Source organism: Microcebus murinus, chromosome 12, assembly GCF_040939455.1.
Source record: "Microcebus murinus isolate Inina chromosome 12, M.murinus_Inina_mat1.0, whole genome shotgun sequence".
Classification (NCBI taxonomy): domain Eukaryota; kingdom Metazoa; phylum Chordata; class Mammalia; order Primates; family Cheirogaleidae; genus Microcebus; species Microcebus murinus.
Window position 1 is genome coordinate 92,114,262 of NC_134115.1, and position 15,640 is coordinate 92,129,901.

Consider the following 15,640-nt stretch of genomic DNA (forward strand, 5'->3'; position numbering starts at 1 on the left):
ATGGCGTCAGCCTAGCTCACAGCAACCTCAAACTCCTGGCTCAAGCAATCCTCCTGCCTCAGCCTCCCGAGTAGCTGGGACTACAGGCATGCGCCACCATGCCCGGCTAATTTTTTGTATATATATTAGTTGGCCAATTAATTTCTTTCTATTTTATAGTAGAGACGGGGTCTTGCTCTTGCTCGGGCTGGTTTCGAACTCCTGACCTCGAGCAATCCGCCCGCCTCGGCCTCCCAGAGAGCTAGGATTACAGGCGTGAGCCACCGCGCCCGGCCCAAGTTATTTTTTATTTTTGATAAGTAGTTACAGTTATATGCATATAGAATGTGCATATCATAAGTGGACAGTTTGATGAATTTTCATAAACTGAACTCACCTGTGAAGCTATATTAAGAGCAAAGAAATCAGCTGGTAAGAACCCCATTCATGTTCCTGCTACGACCAGCGCCAGCAGCAGCAGTATTTTGGTTGTAAAACATGTTCCCCACCACCACTTCCCTACCATCCTGACTGATTTCTAATAGCTTAAATTACTTTTGCCTATTGTTTCCTTTTTTTTTTTTTTTTTTTTTGAGGCAGAGTCTTACCCTGTCACCTGGGCTAGAGTATAGTGGTATCCTCAGAGCTCACAGCAACCTCAAACTCCTGGGCTCAAGTGATCCTCCTGTCTCAGCCTCCTGAGTAGCTGGAACTACAGGCATGTGACATGATGCCTGGCTAATTTTTCTATTTTTAGTAGAGACAGGGTCTCACTCTTGCTCAGGCTGTTCTTGAACTCATGAGCTCAAGTAATCCTCCCACCTCTGCTTCCCAGAATGCTAGGATTACTGGCATGAACCACCACACCTAGCTAGGCTTTTAAAATTTTTATTTATTTATTTATTTTTGAGATAGGGTCTTGCTCTGTCATTGAGGCTGGAGTGCAGCGGTGTCATGATAGCTCACTGCAGCCTCAAACTCTTGGGCTCAAGCGATCCTCCCACCTCGGCCTCCCAAATTGCCAGGATTACAGGTGTGAGCCACCATACCCAGCCTAGGGGTTTTATTATTTTGTTTGTTTTGGTTTTTTTGGTTTATCTTCCATTTTCTGACTGCAATCATTTGGCTTTTTTAAATTATTATTATTTTGTTTTTTTTGTTTTTTCAAGCCTAGGGTTTTTTAAATGGCAGTATTTTGTTGAGGCATAAGTGACGCACAGGGTAGTGCACCAAGCTAAAGGTGTAGCTCTGAAATCTGACAAGTGCACACTCCCATGTGCCCATCACACAGTTGAGAAGCCCACATGCCCCTTCTAACATCTAGTCCTCCCGTAGGGTCTGTATGTCTACGGCTCTGGTTTTGGCTCTGCCAGGACATCCCGTTCCATGAATGGGGCACTTAGGATGTGCTTCTGTGCCTGGTGCCTTTGACATTCATCTGTATTGTTTGTATTTGTGTATCTGAGGGTTTCTTTCTTTCTTTCTTTCTTTTTTTTACTGCTCCAGTCAACAAAAGGGAAACTTTATTGAGGCCCCAGGGCTATGGAGCTTGGGCGGGAGACTGCCCTTTGGGGAAAGGAGGAGGAGCCCATGGAGGGGCCTTATTTGACCTTCTTCTTGGGGCAGAAGTTGTTAGTGTGGGCGCACTTCTTATGGCAATTGACAGCCTGGGGATGCAGGTGAGCATAACATTTGTGGCAGATCATCTTGTCGCAGTTGGATTTCTGGGCGAGCTGGCAGAGGGAAGGCTCAATGATGCCACCTTGCAGACGAAGCACCAGGTGCAGGGTGGACTCCTTCTGAATGTTGTAATTGGAAAGAGTGCGGCCATCCTCCAGCTGTTTGCCCGCAAATATCAGACGCTGCTGGTCAAGTGGGTGCCCTCCTTATCTTGGATTTTGACTTTGACATTCTCGATGGTGTCACTGGGTGGACCTCAAGGGTGATGGTCTTGCCCGTCAGGGACTTCACAAAATCTGCATCTCTGTGTCTGTAGCTCTGTCGCCTCGTTGAAGAGCAAGAGAGATGGTTTGTTGTTCTTGCAGCTCATTTATAGCCTCCTATTGATGCCAAGTGCTGTTGTGTATATGACCTGGTGCAAGTTTTAGGACAACCCTGAGAAATGGGTGTTATAAATTCTACATTTTGGATGAGGAAACTGCAGCTTAGATAAGTCACTTGCATGCACAACTTGTACATGCTGGGCCAGATTCAAAACTAAATGTGGGCCGGGCGTGGTGGCTCACGCCTATAATCCTAGCTCTCTGGGAGGCCGAGGCGGGCGGAGTTCAAGGTCAGGAGTTCAAAACCAGCCTGAGCAAGAGCGAGACCCCGTCTCTACTATAAATAGAAAGAAATTAATTGGCCAACTGATATGTATATAAAAAATTAGCCGGGCATGGTGGCGCATGCCTGTAGTCCCAGCTACTCGGGAAGCTGAGGCAGAAAGATCGCTCGAGCCCAGGAGTTTGAGGTTGCTGTGAGCTAGGCTGACGCCACGGCACTCACTCTAGCCTGGATGACAAAGCGAGACTCTGTCTCAAAAAAAACCAAAAAAAACTAAATGTGTATGTTCCAAAGCTCATGTCTGGTCTGGAGATGTGAAGAGGTGGGTGTTTGGTAACAGTCAGAAGTAGACTCTGGGTCATAAAAGGTGTGTATGTGTGCAAAGTAGCCTCACCCTCTGCCTTGTCCCACGTAACCCATGGACAGAGCCACCCCAAAAACAGCAGCAGGAGAGTTTCCATGGGCGAGTGCCCCAAACTGTCCAAGGTGGAGCCTGCTGGGTTCCAAAGAAGGGAGCACTACAGCCAGGGTACTTACTAAGGCCACTCAGTCTAGGGAGGACGCTCAGTCAGGACTCTCAGTGAGGATAGTCAGGACACTTGGGACTCTCAATCAAGACACTCAGTCAGGACGCTTAGGTTGCTCAGTCAGGACTCTCAGTCAGGACTCTCAAGACATTCAGTCAGAACACTCAGGATTCTCAGTCTCAGGGGGACTTTCAGTCAGGACACTCAGTCAGGACGCTCACTCAGGACACTCAGTCTAGGGAGGATGCTCAGTCAGGACTCTCAGTGAGGATAGTCAGGACACTTGGGACTCTCAGGACACTCTGGACATTCAAGACAATCAGGACATTCAGTCAGGACGCTCACTCAGGACACTCAGTCAGGACACTCAGTCTAGGGAGGACACTCAGGACGCTCAATCTGGATGCTCAGTCTGGGGGAGACTTTCAGTCAGGACTCTCAGGACACTCGGGATGATCAGTTTAGGAATGGTGCTCAGTCAGGACACTCAGTCCAGGGAGGACGCTCAGTCACGACTCTCAGGGCGCTCAGACAGGACTCTCATGTCCAGAGCCCTCGGTCAGGACTCTAAGTCCTGGGTGCTCAGTCTAGGGAAGATGCTCAGTGAGGACACTCAGTCAGGACACTCAGTCAGGACGCTCAGTCAGGACGCTCAGTCAGGACACTCAGTCTAGGGAAGATGCTCAGTGAGGACACTCAGTCAGGACACTCAGTCTAGGGAAGATGCTCAGTGAGGACACTCAGTCAGGACACTCAGTCAGGATGCTCAGTGAGGACACTCAGTCAGGACACTCAGTCAGGACGCTCAGTCAGGACGCTCAGTCAGGACGTTCAGTCAGGACGCTCAGTCAGGACACTCAGTCTAGGGAGGACACTCAGTCAGGACACTCAGTCAGGATGCTCAGTCAGGACGCTCAGTCAGGACGCTCAGTCAGGACACTCAGTCTAGGGAGGACACTCAGTCTAGGGAGGACACTCAGTCAGGACTCTCAGGACACTCAGTCAGGGAGCTTGGTCAGGTTGCTCAGTCAGGATGCTTAGTCCCCGGTGCTCAGTCGAGGGCATTTATTAGGAAACCTGTGTACATCCTTGGTGGACAGCAAGACACCGGGTGTTGTGCTAGGTGAGTCCCTGGTGAAGGTGTGAGAGTATGGAGTTTATTTGAGGGTTTAAGGAATTTGGCTCAGGGTGGGGGTGAGTTTCTTTCGGTGCTTTGGGCAACAACTCGATACCTTTGTCAGGCCTGGGAGTGTTCAAGTCCCCAGTTTGGGTTCAAGCCTTGGGGGTGGGGAGGGGGGAGACCTGCAGCTGGTTGGTCACAAGGCAGTCAGGGTACTCCATGATTTCTGGTCTCGACACCCTACACCCTCTAGTGATTGGACTCCCATCTACCAGGATTTGTGCTGTTAGACATGCAGGGCACTCAGGTGTGGACCAGCAAGCAGTGTCCTGAGTCTCCCCTCTGTTTGTAGGGGGCCCAGCTGGGGCCACCTCAGACCTGGGTATGGCGTGTGACCGGGCCAGGGTCTTCTTGCATGCAGACGACGAGCACCCCGGGAACTTAGTGGCCAGCAAGGTGAGTCCCTGCCTCTCTCTTTTCATCCCTCAGTGTTCTGCCCTCCATGGCTTGCTAGTGCCTTGAGGGGCACGACCCATCCTCTGGCGTCAGACAGTCTGCAGAGGGTCACCAGGCTCGGCCAGGCTTCCCAGGGTCAGTGCGATGTCCAGGTTTAGCCAAGCCCTGCATGCTTTCCTCACCACATGCCTTCTAACTGCTGGTATCTTTGTTCTTCTCAAGTCCAAGAAAAGTGTGATTGTTGCAGAGGTCCCCTCTGGGGCCTTCCACTACTCGGAGACTCATTCGGATGAGACTGTCGCCAGCAGGAAGACGGACGCTATCTTCAGAGCAGCCAAGAAGGACCTCCTCACCCTGATGAAGCTGGATGTGAGTGCATGGTCCCCAGGGATCTGACCCCGTCCCCCACAGCACCTGCAGCACCCCCTTCTTTTGGGCAGTGGTCCAGACATGGGAGGTGGCAGATGCAGGGGCCCTTGGTGTTAGAGCATGGGCTTCATTTGCTGTTTGGCGTCCCTTTCTGTGAAGCACGGGTTCTAGCCTCTTCCCCATTTTCTGTTAGTCCAGTTTTTGCTTTTGATGTTTAGGTTTCTTTCTACTTTCTAGATAGCAGTCCTTGGTTGGGTGTAGGTCATGCGCATGATCTGCCCTAGGGCCTGCCTCTTTGTATATGCTGAATGCTATCTGTGGTGGATAGAAGTTCCTGATTATAATGTAAAACTTATTGATCTTTTTCTTTATGGCTAGTGCATTTTGTGCCTTAAGAAATATTTGCTTGTTCTGATATCATAAAGATTTACTACATTATTGTCTGAAAGCCTTCCTTTTTTTTTTTTTGCTTTCTGGGTTTTTAATGTAGATAGAATTAGTTTTTATGCATAATGTAAGGAAGGACTTGGATTACATGTATTTTTTCCTCATGGAAACCCAGGGTGGCCCAGTGTCCTCACTGGAAGGTCTGACCTTCTGCACGAGTCTGCTGGACCTCTGGCATCGCTCCAGGCTGTCCTAGGCCCTCCCTTCTGCCTTCTCTTGGTACGGTTGGCACCTGCAGTGCAGCTCTGCAGATGGGGCTGACCTCCTAGGGCTGAAAGCAAAGAAAAGAGAAAGGCCAGGTTTTCTCACTTTTTCTGGCTATCTGGGCCTCTTCCCAGAGAGGGGGTTTCTCTTGACGATTTTGTCATCTGCACCATGGCACAGCACAGCACCTCGGCTGGGTCAGCTTTCGGGTCAAAGTTGGCGGATAAGGGAGGAAGGAGAACCAGGCCCTGCCCTCTCCTGGTCGTCTTTGATGCTGTGTCCCCACCCCTGCCCCAGCCCACCTGCTACCCTGTGGTTTTCGGAGTTCTTTTGTCTGATGGTGGCTTTTATATTCTGTCCAGAGTTAATAGCTGTAGTGTGAGGGAGAGCGGCTCTTATGGGTATACTTCCTTCTGCTGCCATCATTCTCGAGGGACTTTTTGCTGGGGAGAGTTCTCAGTCAGCATGTTGTGGTGACACCGACTCTGGCTTGCGTTGCTGCCACTGGGTAGTGTCTGATGTGTCCTCCTTTGGAAATAACTCTTCCTCCTGCTGCTTCTAAGATATTTTCTTTGCTTTGGTTTGCTGCAGTTTCACTATGATAGAGCTGGGTGTGGATTTCTGTTTATTTATCTTACACAAAACTCATTGGGCTTCAATCTGTGCTCTGAATCCCTTTTGAAAAATTATCAGCATTTTTTTTTTTTTGAGACAGAGTCTCACTTTGTTGCCCAGGCTACAGTGAGTGCCATGGCGTCAGCATAGCTCACAGCAACCTCAAACTCCTGAGCTCAAGCAATCCTTCTGCCTCAGCCTCCCAAGTAGCTGGGACTACAGGCATGTGCCACCATGCCCGGCTAATTTTTTATATATATATTAGTTGGCCAATTAATTTCTTTCTATTTATAGTAGAGAAGGGGTCTTGCTCTTGCTCAGGCTGGTTTCAAACTCCTGACCTCGAGCAATCCGCCCGCCTCAGCCTCCCAGAGTGCTAGAATTACAGGCATGAGCCACCGTGCCTGGCCTCTTTTTTTTTGAGACAGAGTCTCATTCTGTTGCCCTGGCTAGAGCGCCATGGCATCAGCCTAGCTCACAGCAACCTCAAACTCCTGGGCTCACGCAATCCTCCTGCCTCAACCTCCCGAGTAGCTAGGACTACAGGTGTGTACCAGCTAATTTTTTCTATATATATTTTTAGTTTGCCAATTGATTTCTTTCTATTTTTTTAATAGAGGCAGGGTCTCGCTCTTGCTCAGGCTGGTTTTGAAATCCTAACCTTGAATGATCCACCCACCTCAGCCTCCCAGAGGGCTAGAATTATAGGTGTGAGCCACCACGCCTGGCCTATCAGCATTCTTTGTCCAAGTACTGCCTCTGCCCATTTCCTCTCCCTTCTGAGACTCAGATGCATGGGTATTCTCATTTATCCTCTGAGTTTACCCTTTCTTATGTATTTTCCATTTTTTAAAAGTCTTTTTATGCTTGAATGTAGATGTTTTCATTTAAGTTTACTAATTGTTTCTTTTACAGTATCTAATCTGATGTTAAACCTATGCATTGACTTGTCAAATTTGGTTATTATATAGTTATTCTAGAATTTCTACTTTCAAAAAAAATCTGTCACTATTGAAATGTTTCTGGTTCTTGTTGGGTGTTTCAAGTCTGGCTCTCAGGCCACTTAGCCGCCACGTCCTGTATCGAGTTCTCTGCGTCTTTCTGTTTTCTTTTGTTCCCTCTGGGTCTTACTCATAATATGTTATCTCTTATAGGGACTTGTTATCTTTGGTAACGATATGCTTTGGTACTATGAGCTCCCTATAGTACTTAAGTACTTATTTTTGGGCATTATATGAAACCCAAGGTAATGTTATCTCCTACAGAAGGGATTTTCGTCTGCTTTGCCAGAGTCTGAATTGCTGACAGTTTGGCATCACTTTATATTCAGACCCAAGGCTTGAGGTTTTCTGGGCCATTTAGATGTCCCAGAGCTAGACTCCAGAATTCCTCAGTTATGCTTAAAATTTAGGGGGGGGAGCATTATATTCAATCTAGCAATACAATTTTCAGATTATTTTTGTATGGCATTTTCTCAGTTTCACTTTAATAATTTTTAACAAGTTATTTTGATTATTTTTAAATATTCAATCTTTGGTTCATCTGGAATTTAATTTTTATTTTCTTATTCAGAATAGAGAGCTTTAAACCTATAAAAAGGTAGCAGTGATAGTATCATGAAGTCCTGTGTACCTGTCACCCAGCTTCAGTAATTATCAGCTATGGCTAATTATTTTATAGCTATACTCATAACCCTCCACCAAATATTTTGTTTCTGTAAAATTTCAAACACTATATATAATAATTTCATGTCATTCTTCTCTAAAGGTCAAGGACTCTGTTTTGTAAGACTTGGTCACAGTGGAATGTCAGGGGCCTCCATTCCTTGTCTGCCCAGCCGTGTGCATGGCCTGGCTGTGTCATGATAGATTTTAGTCACGTCCTGCCATTATGCACAAGGTGGGGTCTCTATAAGGTCTACATGTTGCAGTTGGTTGATGTTTCTTAAATCTTCTCTCTTGTTAAATAACTTTTTATTAATGGAAAAATTCAAATATTTGTAAAACGGATGCAATGGCATAATGAGGGCAAGTGCCTACCGTCCAGCACAGGGGCAGTGATGGTCAACCCACAACTGTCTTGTTTCATCTGTGCCCTCCTTGGCGCCCCAGCCCCACCCCAAGCATCCCACTCTAAAAGCAAATCCTACCATCGAACTGCATCACTTATAAATACTTTGGTATTTACCTCTAAAAGATGAGGGCTATTTGTAAACATAACCACAACACCATTATCACTCCTGGCAACTCAGCAGTGATCCTTACTGTCTTCAGCTGTCGGTTATACCTGACTTTCTTGCAGTCTCCTCAGTCGTGACTGTGGTCCTCGCTGGGCCAGTGGCGGCATCCTTCATGTCTTCCCTGCATGTCCCTCCCTCTGTTTTTCCTGCCTCTTCTTTAGTTGAGGAGGTTGGTCTCCCTCCCACAGACCTTCCTGCAGTCTGAGTGGAGCAGTGGCACCTGCTGCTCCAGGTGGGTGGCTGTGGCCTGTTGCCTGGCAGTGGACACAGGGGCTACGCCAGATTCTCCTCCCCCTCCTCCTCTACCACCCCCCACTCTGTCCTGGCAAAACCAGGTCTTGTCAGGAGGCGTGTGATGTCGTTTCTTCCTGTGGGGAGATGTCAGCAGCCTTTGACGCCCAGGGCTTAGATCCCTTCATCACTGGGATTTGGGAAGTTTAAGGATTTAGTTATTTATCATCTTACAAAGATGACCAATGATTTTCTTCTTGTGTTTGTTTCTTCATCACTGTGAACCCCGAATTTAAACATTTTTGTGATTTTAGCCCTTTGCAGGTGTGATTTTCGAAGGTGCTCACCTGGGCTCCCCATGTAGCTCCTGGATGTGCTGGCACTTCCCAGCCTTCCTCGAGAGCTGCCTAGGCTCCAGGCCCAACCTGATTGTGTCGTCGTGGAGCCTAGTTTTTGTAGGTAGCAGGACAAAGGGCGTCTCACCCATAGTTTTCTCATGAGTTATGCTGGCACCATTCATTAAATAAATCACAATTTCTCACTGAAATGAAATCCTCTCTCTTTTACATAAATTCACAAAAATGTTGCTATCTGTTCCTGCATTTTTGGTTATATTCCACCGAACTTGTTGTCTGTTTCTGTGCTAATATCACCACTGTGCAGAGTCTCTGGTGACGTCCTCAGAGAGTCGCTGCAGCCTCTGGCCTGCCGCACTCGGCCTCGCCTTGGTCCAGGTGGCCTCATTCCTTGTGCCTTCACTTAGCTTGTCTCTTCATGTTCCCTCTCCTGAAACCAGTTCTGTCTTTCAGGACCCGTCCTTGTTGGATGGCCGGGTGGCACTTCTCCATGTTTCTGCTGGCACTGTAGTGTCTAAACAGGGAGACCAGGTGAGTGAAGTGCCCCAGCCCCAAGGGTGTGGCCACTGGGCAGCAGAGTGCAGGACAGAGCTAGAAGGAGGGTGCCACAGAGGCTCTCTCCCGGGGGGGGGGGCTCCCATCCCGCTTGCTGGGCACTGAGGCACAGCCCCAGCCCTCAGGTTGCCCAGAGCCCTGGGAGTCTTATTCCTGCAGTACTAGACCCTTTCTTTTTTTTGAGACAGAGTCTCACTCTGTTACCAGGGCTAGAGTGCCGGGGCATCAACTTAGCTCACAGCAATCTCCAACTCCTGGGCTCAAGCGATCCTCCTGCCTCAGCCTCCCGAGTAGCTGGGACTACAGACGTGCACCCTGCTAATTTTTTTTTTATATATATATTTTTAGTTGGCCAATTAATTTCTTTTGTATTTTTACTAGAGACAGGGTCTCGCTGTTGCTCAGGCTGGTTTTGAACTCCTAACCTTGAGCGATCCGCCCGCCTTGGCCTCCCAGAGTGCTAGGATGACAGGCGTGAACCACCCGCGCCCGGCCAGTACTAGACCCTTTCTGTTCACACCTGACAGGTGTGCAGATTTGGGAAGAGGTCATGCCCTGGACACAAGCTGGGGTTTGCCTGAGTGGTTTTGTGGAGTAGATTTATAGACATTGCACCAAAATGTATGTGATATATGCAGGATGGCAAGGTGTTGGTCTCTACCCAGGGCAAGAGGAGGCGCCCTGAGAGGCCTGGCTACCGGCCTTCCAGCGTGGGCCCCACCACGCATGTTTGAGGGAGAGGAAGTCTCTTTGCTTCTGAGGGAATATTGGACTGACCAACACATATTTGTGTGGAACAATTAGATGCCAGGATGTTGGGAAGGAAGATGCGTGTATCTGAGCAGGACTTGCTGTAGGGAGCTATACACTTTTCCTGTGACTAATGGTTAAATAACAAAACTACACACATTGCTGAAATGTGCCTATTTCCAGCGCTGGTTAGGTCAACCAACTGTGCAGAGGAGGAGCTTGTTGCTTGCCTTGTGTGTGGTGGGTTGGGGCCTGGCCCGAGGAGGCCCAGTGCTGTTGTCTATGTGCTGAGGCCAAGTAGCCTCCCTAGGCCCTGGTCCGCAGGAGATCCCAGACTGCCTGCCCAGTCCCACTCCCAGCTGCCAGGGCGTCTCCCTGAGCTATGGGTCACACTGCTTCCATCAAGCCAGTGTCCCTCTGCTTTTGTCAGGACGTCAGCATCCTCTTCGTGGTCTCGGGGCTGCTGCATGTGTACCAGCGGGAGACTGACAGCCAGGAAGACACCTGCCTGTTCCTCACGCACCCCGGGGAGATGGTAGGCCAACTAGCTGTGCTCACGGGCGAGCCCCTCCTCTTCACCATCAAGGCCAACAGGGACTGCAGCTTCCTGTGCATCTCCAAGGCCCACTTCTATGAGTGAGTCCCATGGCAGCATGCCCAACTCCTTGCTTCCCTGTGATCTGCCCCCATGGTGTGTGTGACACGGGCTTCTACCAGGCAGCTGCATGGTCCTTCCTGGTGCTCTTGCACTCTGCCCTACCCGCTGCTGTGTCCCCAGTGCTCTCTGGTGTCCTCAGTGTGAGTCAGGACCTCCTTCTACAGAGGGGGAAACTGAGACTCAGAGAGGTGGAAACCTGCCCAGGTCTCTCCACCAGCAAGGGGGCCCCAGGATGGAGCTGGGTCCATCTCCTTCCTAAACACTCAGATCTGTGTCCCTGTCTGCTCAAGGAGCCCAGACGGGGACTGCCAGTGTGGGGGTCAGGGACCTTGCCTCCCTATGCCTTGGCGTGGCCAGATCCCTCCATGCCACGTGTGTGTATGTCTCTGTATGTGTGTCTGTGTCAGTACACGTGTCTGTGTCTCAGTTTGGTGTCTGTGGGTGTCTCTGTACGGGTGTCTGTGTCAGTACAGGTATCTATGTCTGTTTGGGTGTCTGTGTCTCTGTATGAGAGTCTGTGTCTGTACAGGTGTCTGTCTGTATGGGTGTCTGTGTCTCTGTTCGGTGTCTGTGGGTGTCTCTGTACGGGTATCTGTGTCAGTACGGGTGTCTGTGTCTCAGTTTGGTGTCTGTGGGTGTCTCTGTATGGGTGTCTGTGTCTGTTGGGGTGTCTGTGTCTGTATAGGTGTCTGTGTCAGTACAGGTATCTATGTCTGTTTGGGTGTCTGTGTCTCTGTATGAGAGTCTGTGTCTGTATAGGTGTCTGTGTCTGTACAGGTGTCTGTCTGTATGGGTGTCTGTGTCTCTGTTCGGTGTCTGTGGGTGTCTCTGTTGGGGTGTCTGTGTCAGTACAGGTATCTATGTCTGTTTGGGTGTCTGTGTCTCTGTATGAGAGTCTGTGTCTGTATAGGTGTCTGTGTCTGTATAGGTGTCTGTCTGTATGGGTGTCTGTGTCTCTGTTCGGTGTCTGTGTCAGTATGGGTGTCTGTGTCAGTACGGGTGTCTATGGCTATACGGGTGCCGGTATCTCTGTAGGAATGACTGCATGTCTGTGCCATGTTGTCTGTGGACGGTGTGAGAGCCCCTGGTGTGGGCAGTCCCACTCCCACCCCACAGGCATAGTTTAGCCGATGTCCTGGGTGTTCTCCTCCAAGCCGAGGGCTCAAGTGCCACATTCCCATCTCTGGGGTGTGCATAATTGAGCACGGTCTTGGGTCTTGCCACCTCCCTGGGGTGTCAAGGCCTCCACCATCTAGTGTGCACAGCAGAGCACTCTCATGCCCAGTAAGGCCATTGGCGGCCCACGAGCTGACCAGCCCCCAAACACCCTCCAGAGTCACCAAGGAAATGGATTTCCTGTGGCCAGAGCCCCCGGCCACCCTCCACCCCCCCCCCAGGAGACCCTGCAGCCTCCAGGCCCCGGCGGCCTCCGCCACTCCTTCTGCCCCCTATGTTCCCAGGGGGCTCACTGCCATCCACACCACGTCGAGTGTGTTGATTCACCGTCCGGTGGCTGCGGCCTGTGCTCCGGGGCATTCATGGGTTGGTAGTGACAGGAGGAGGGTTCCCCACGCCCTCTAAAAGGTGTTAGCCACCGGGCATGTGGTGGGCAGTGCTGGGCCGTGATGGAGCCAGCAGCTTGCGGGCACTGTGCTATCCCAGCCCTGGGTGGTGGTGTTGCCCCCAGAGTGGGCGGCATGGCTCCTTTTTGACAGAGGGAGGTCACGGCCTCGCCTGCTCCCCAGCGCTGTGGCCCTGAGTGAAGGGGAGAGCTGGGGGTGGGGGGATGGGCGTGGGAGGGGAGCCAGCAGTGACTCTGGGCTGTCCGGCAGAATCATGCGGAAGCAGCCCACCGTCGTCCTGGGCGTGGCACACACCGTGGTGAAGAGGATGTCGTCCTTCGTGCGGCAGATTGACTTTGCTCTGGACTGGATGGAGGTGGAGGCCGGGCGTGCGATATACAGGTGAGGCCCTGCTGTCCGTGGTGCCCTGAGGTGAGACAGGGCCATGTGGACGGGCAGGGACTGGAGGCTACACGCTGAGCGTGGGCGTCCTAATGTCCTGCACTCTTGCACATGCTCACACACACGCATGTTTTCATGGGCATCTCTCCACGTCAGCACACAAATCCACACCATCCTGTAAGACAACCCAGTGAGAGGCATCTAAGGCAGCACTTACCTGGGCGCCCGTGTGCCGTGTGTTCTCTGGAGTCTCTTTCTTGGTTCCATGTCGTAGACCCAGCTTCACACTCGCCCAGGCCACAGGCAGACATCGTAGCTGTCGGTGTGTATGGTGGTAAAAGTTAACGCTAAGAAAATTTTAGAATATTTATTTATTTAAAACTAACAACTCCCACATGTTAACATACATATCTTTAAATCGAAAATAACTGTTTTCCTAAACAAAAAAAGCATAGTGAGAAGACTGCGTTCTTCTAATGTTTTTACATCCCGAGGTCCGGCTGGCCGTTGGGAAGCTGGGTCTGGGGCCGAGGCTGGTGGGCCGAGGGCCTCAGGGCCTTGGTGTCTCTTGCAGGCAGGGGGACAAGTCCGACTGCACGTACATCGTCCTCAGTGGGCGCCTGCGCTCCGTGATCCGGAAGGATGATGGGAAGAAGCGCCTGGCGGGGGAGTACGGCCGAGGAGAGCTCGTTGGTGTGGTAGGCGCCTGACCTCCCCCCACCCCCCACCCGCGGTCCCCCCCACGCCTGCTCTCTCTGTGTCTCCCGGGTGACGTCCTGGATCTGCCTGGCTGGTTACTTCAGGGGAGGGAGGCCTCGAGGTGACCTGCGGGAGGGAACTCCCTCCTGGGGCTGGTCCGCTCTGGCCCGAGGCTCTGCCCTTGTGTGGGGCACCCTGGGGCCCAGGGAGCGTGTCCCTGCCCAGGCTGCAGCCCCGGTGAGGGGGTGGAGGCAAGAATTGCCTTTGAAAGGGCTCCAGGGGAAGCAGCTGGCACAGGGGGAGCAGCTGGCAGCTCGTCCAGCCTCTCCAGGCATCCTGTCCAGAATTATAGCCCAAGACACCTGGGGTTCAGCTCATTTATTTAAAGTTTCAGCCCATGTGTGGGGAAGTCCAGGGGCTCTCTGCCATTGGTTATAGGGCCCAGGGCAGCCCCCTGAGGCTTGAAGTACTTTGGTGAGTGGGTGCTGAGGGATGCAGCCTCCAGCCCTGTCCCGCCCTGGGCGCCGGGAGAGCTCCGTGCCAGTGGTGTTCTGGCACTGCCTGGCCTCCAAGCTCGGCCTGGGTTGGGCATCCCTATCAGAGTCTGGTGCCTCTCTAGGTGAGAGCTGGTGCACCTGGCAGGACGCTGGTGCGAAGCCTCGGTGCCCAGCAGCAGGGCTCCCGCAGGATCTGAGCAACGTTTTATGAAAGAAGTCTTCTCCAAATGCATTCATTTCTCAGGGAGTGCCGAGACTACCCTTGTTCCAGCTTGCGGTGGCCGGTGTCTGTCTGGGATCTGTCTGGGTTGTGGGGTGCCTTTGGCTTCCAGCATGTTCTGGTGGTTCTTACAGCGTGCCATAAGCAGGCACCCACTGTCGTCTTCCACCTGTGCAAAGTAGAGGCTTGGCTAGGTTGTTATTCTCCACACCTTGGGCTGTGTGTAGCTCGATGTGGGGCTGTGGTCCACCTGGCCACTAGGATGCTCTGGGGGACAGCTGTGGCTGGCTGGGCCTCCAGGGCCTGCAGGCTGAGCAGCATGGCCCCAGCATCGAGCCTGTCCTCCGCAGGTGGAGATGCTGACCCACCAGGCCAGGGCAACCACTGTGCATGCCATTCGGGACTCAGAGCTGGCTAAGCTGCCAGCAGGAGCCCTGACGTCCATCAAGCGCAGATACCCACAGGTAAGCGTGGCGGGTAGCTGGGCTCTAGTTCAAAGCTGTGCCTTGCGTTCCGGTGATTATTCAGTCTCAGTGCAGATGAAGCATAGCCTAAAGCAGGCGAGTGGGACAGATTTGAGAACATGACAGATCACCAGCCTGGCAATAGTGAGACCTTGTCTCTAGAAAAATAAAAAATACACCTGTGGTCCCAGCTACTTGGGAGGCTAAGGCGGGAGGATCGGTTGAGCCCAGGGGAAGCTGCAGTGAGCTGTGATGACGCCACTGTACTCTAGCCTGGGCCACAGGGTGGGACAGTCTCAAAAAAAAAAAAAAAAAAGGCGACAGATCAGAGCATGGTTTCAGCAGGGCAGGCTCCTCACAGGGGCAGGCTAGGAAAGGTGGAGTTGAAATTGGGTGGCCATGCAGGTGGCGCCGTGCAGCGTAGCTGTCTTCCTTGGTCTCTACTTGTGGGGGATGTGGCGTCGCAGGGCTGGTCTGCAGGGAGCGGGGAGGCAGCCCAGAAGACGTTGAAGGTGCAGGTCTGGTTGTGAGTCAGCCACACACATCACATAAACCCTTTCATTCTAGAACAAATGAAAACCTAGGGCAGGAATGGCCCTGGTGTTTCCTAGGCCTCACCCCAGGTCACCCACCCTGCCCAGATAGGGCAAATCTCTCCCCCGTTTGGAGGCTTATAAAGGGGTCATCACCCTCCCCGCAGACTCAGGTACGGATGGGCTGTTCCTCCTCCTTGCGCTTGGTCCTGGCCCTGCAGGATCACAAGGTGTTGCTGCATGCTGGAGGGAAGAGCCCTCATCATTGGGCAGCACCTCCCAGCAGAAGCCTCAGCCAGAGCTTCAGAGGCTGCTTTGTGGTTCTGTCTGGCCAGCAGCTTCTGGTGGACAGTGTGGGTTGAGCCATTGGGTCCCCTGCCAGCCCCTGGGTGGTGCTCTGTGGGGTGCCTGTAGACCATCCACACCTGGCCTTGGTGTCGGACTGATGCCCTTTCCAGGGAGGGGCAGGCT

General features: G+C 51.8%; 1 protein-coding gene and 1 pseudogene across 3 annotated transcripts in view; one reads left to right on the forward strand and one right to left on the reverse strand.

Moving 5' to 3' along the window:
- PNPLA7 (patatin like domain 7, lysophospholipase) overlaps positions 1-15,640 on the forward strand; it is a 76,097-nt gene that overhangs the window by 28,977 nt on the left and 31,480 nt on the right. For all 3 annotated transcript variants that reach the window (XM_076009166.1, XM_012784444.2, XM_012784445.2), the window contains 7 exons: positions 4,265-4,368; positions 4,591-4,737; positions 9,283-9,360; positions 10,565-10,770; positions 12,625-12,756; positions 13,331-13,454; positions 14,523-14,636. In XM_076009166.1, coding sequence (XP_075865281.1) covers positions 4,265-4,368; positions 4,591-4,737; positions 9,283-9,360; positions 10,565-10,770; positions 12,625-12,756; positions 13,331-13,454; positions 14,523-14,636 — 905 coding nt within the window. The remainder of the gene's footprint in view (positions 1-4,264; positions 4,369-4,590; positions 4,738-9,282; positions 9,361-10,564; positions 10,771-12,624; positions 12,757-13,330; positions 13,455-14,522; positions 14,637-15,640) is intronic.
- LOC105882243 (ubiquitin-ribosomal protein eL40 fusion protein pseudogene) lies at positions 1,581-4,133 on the reverse strand (annotated as a pseudogene).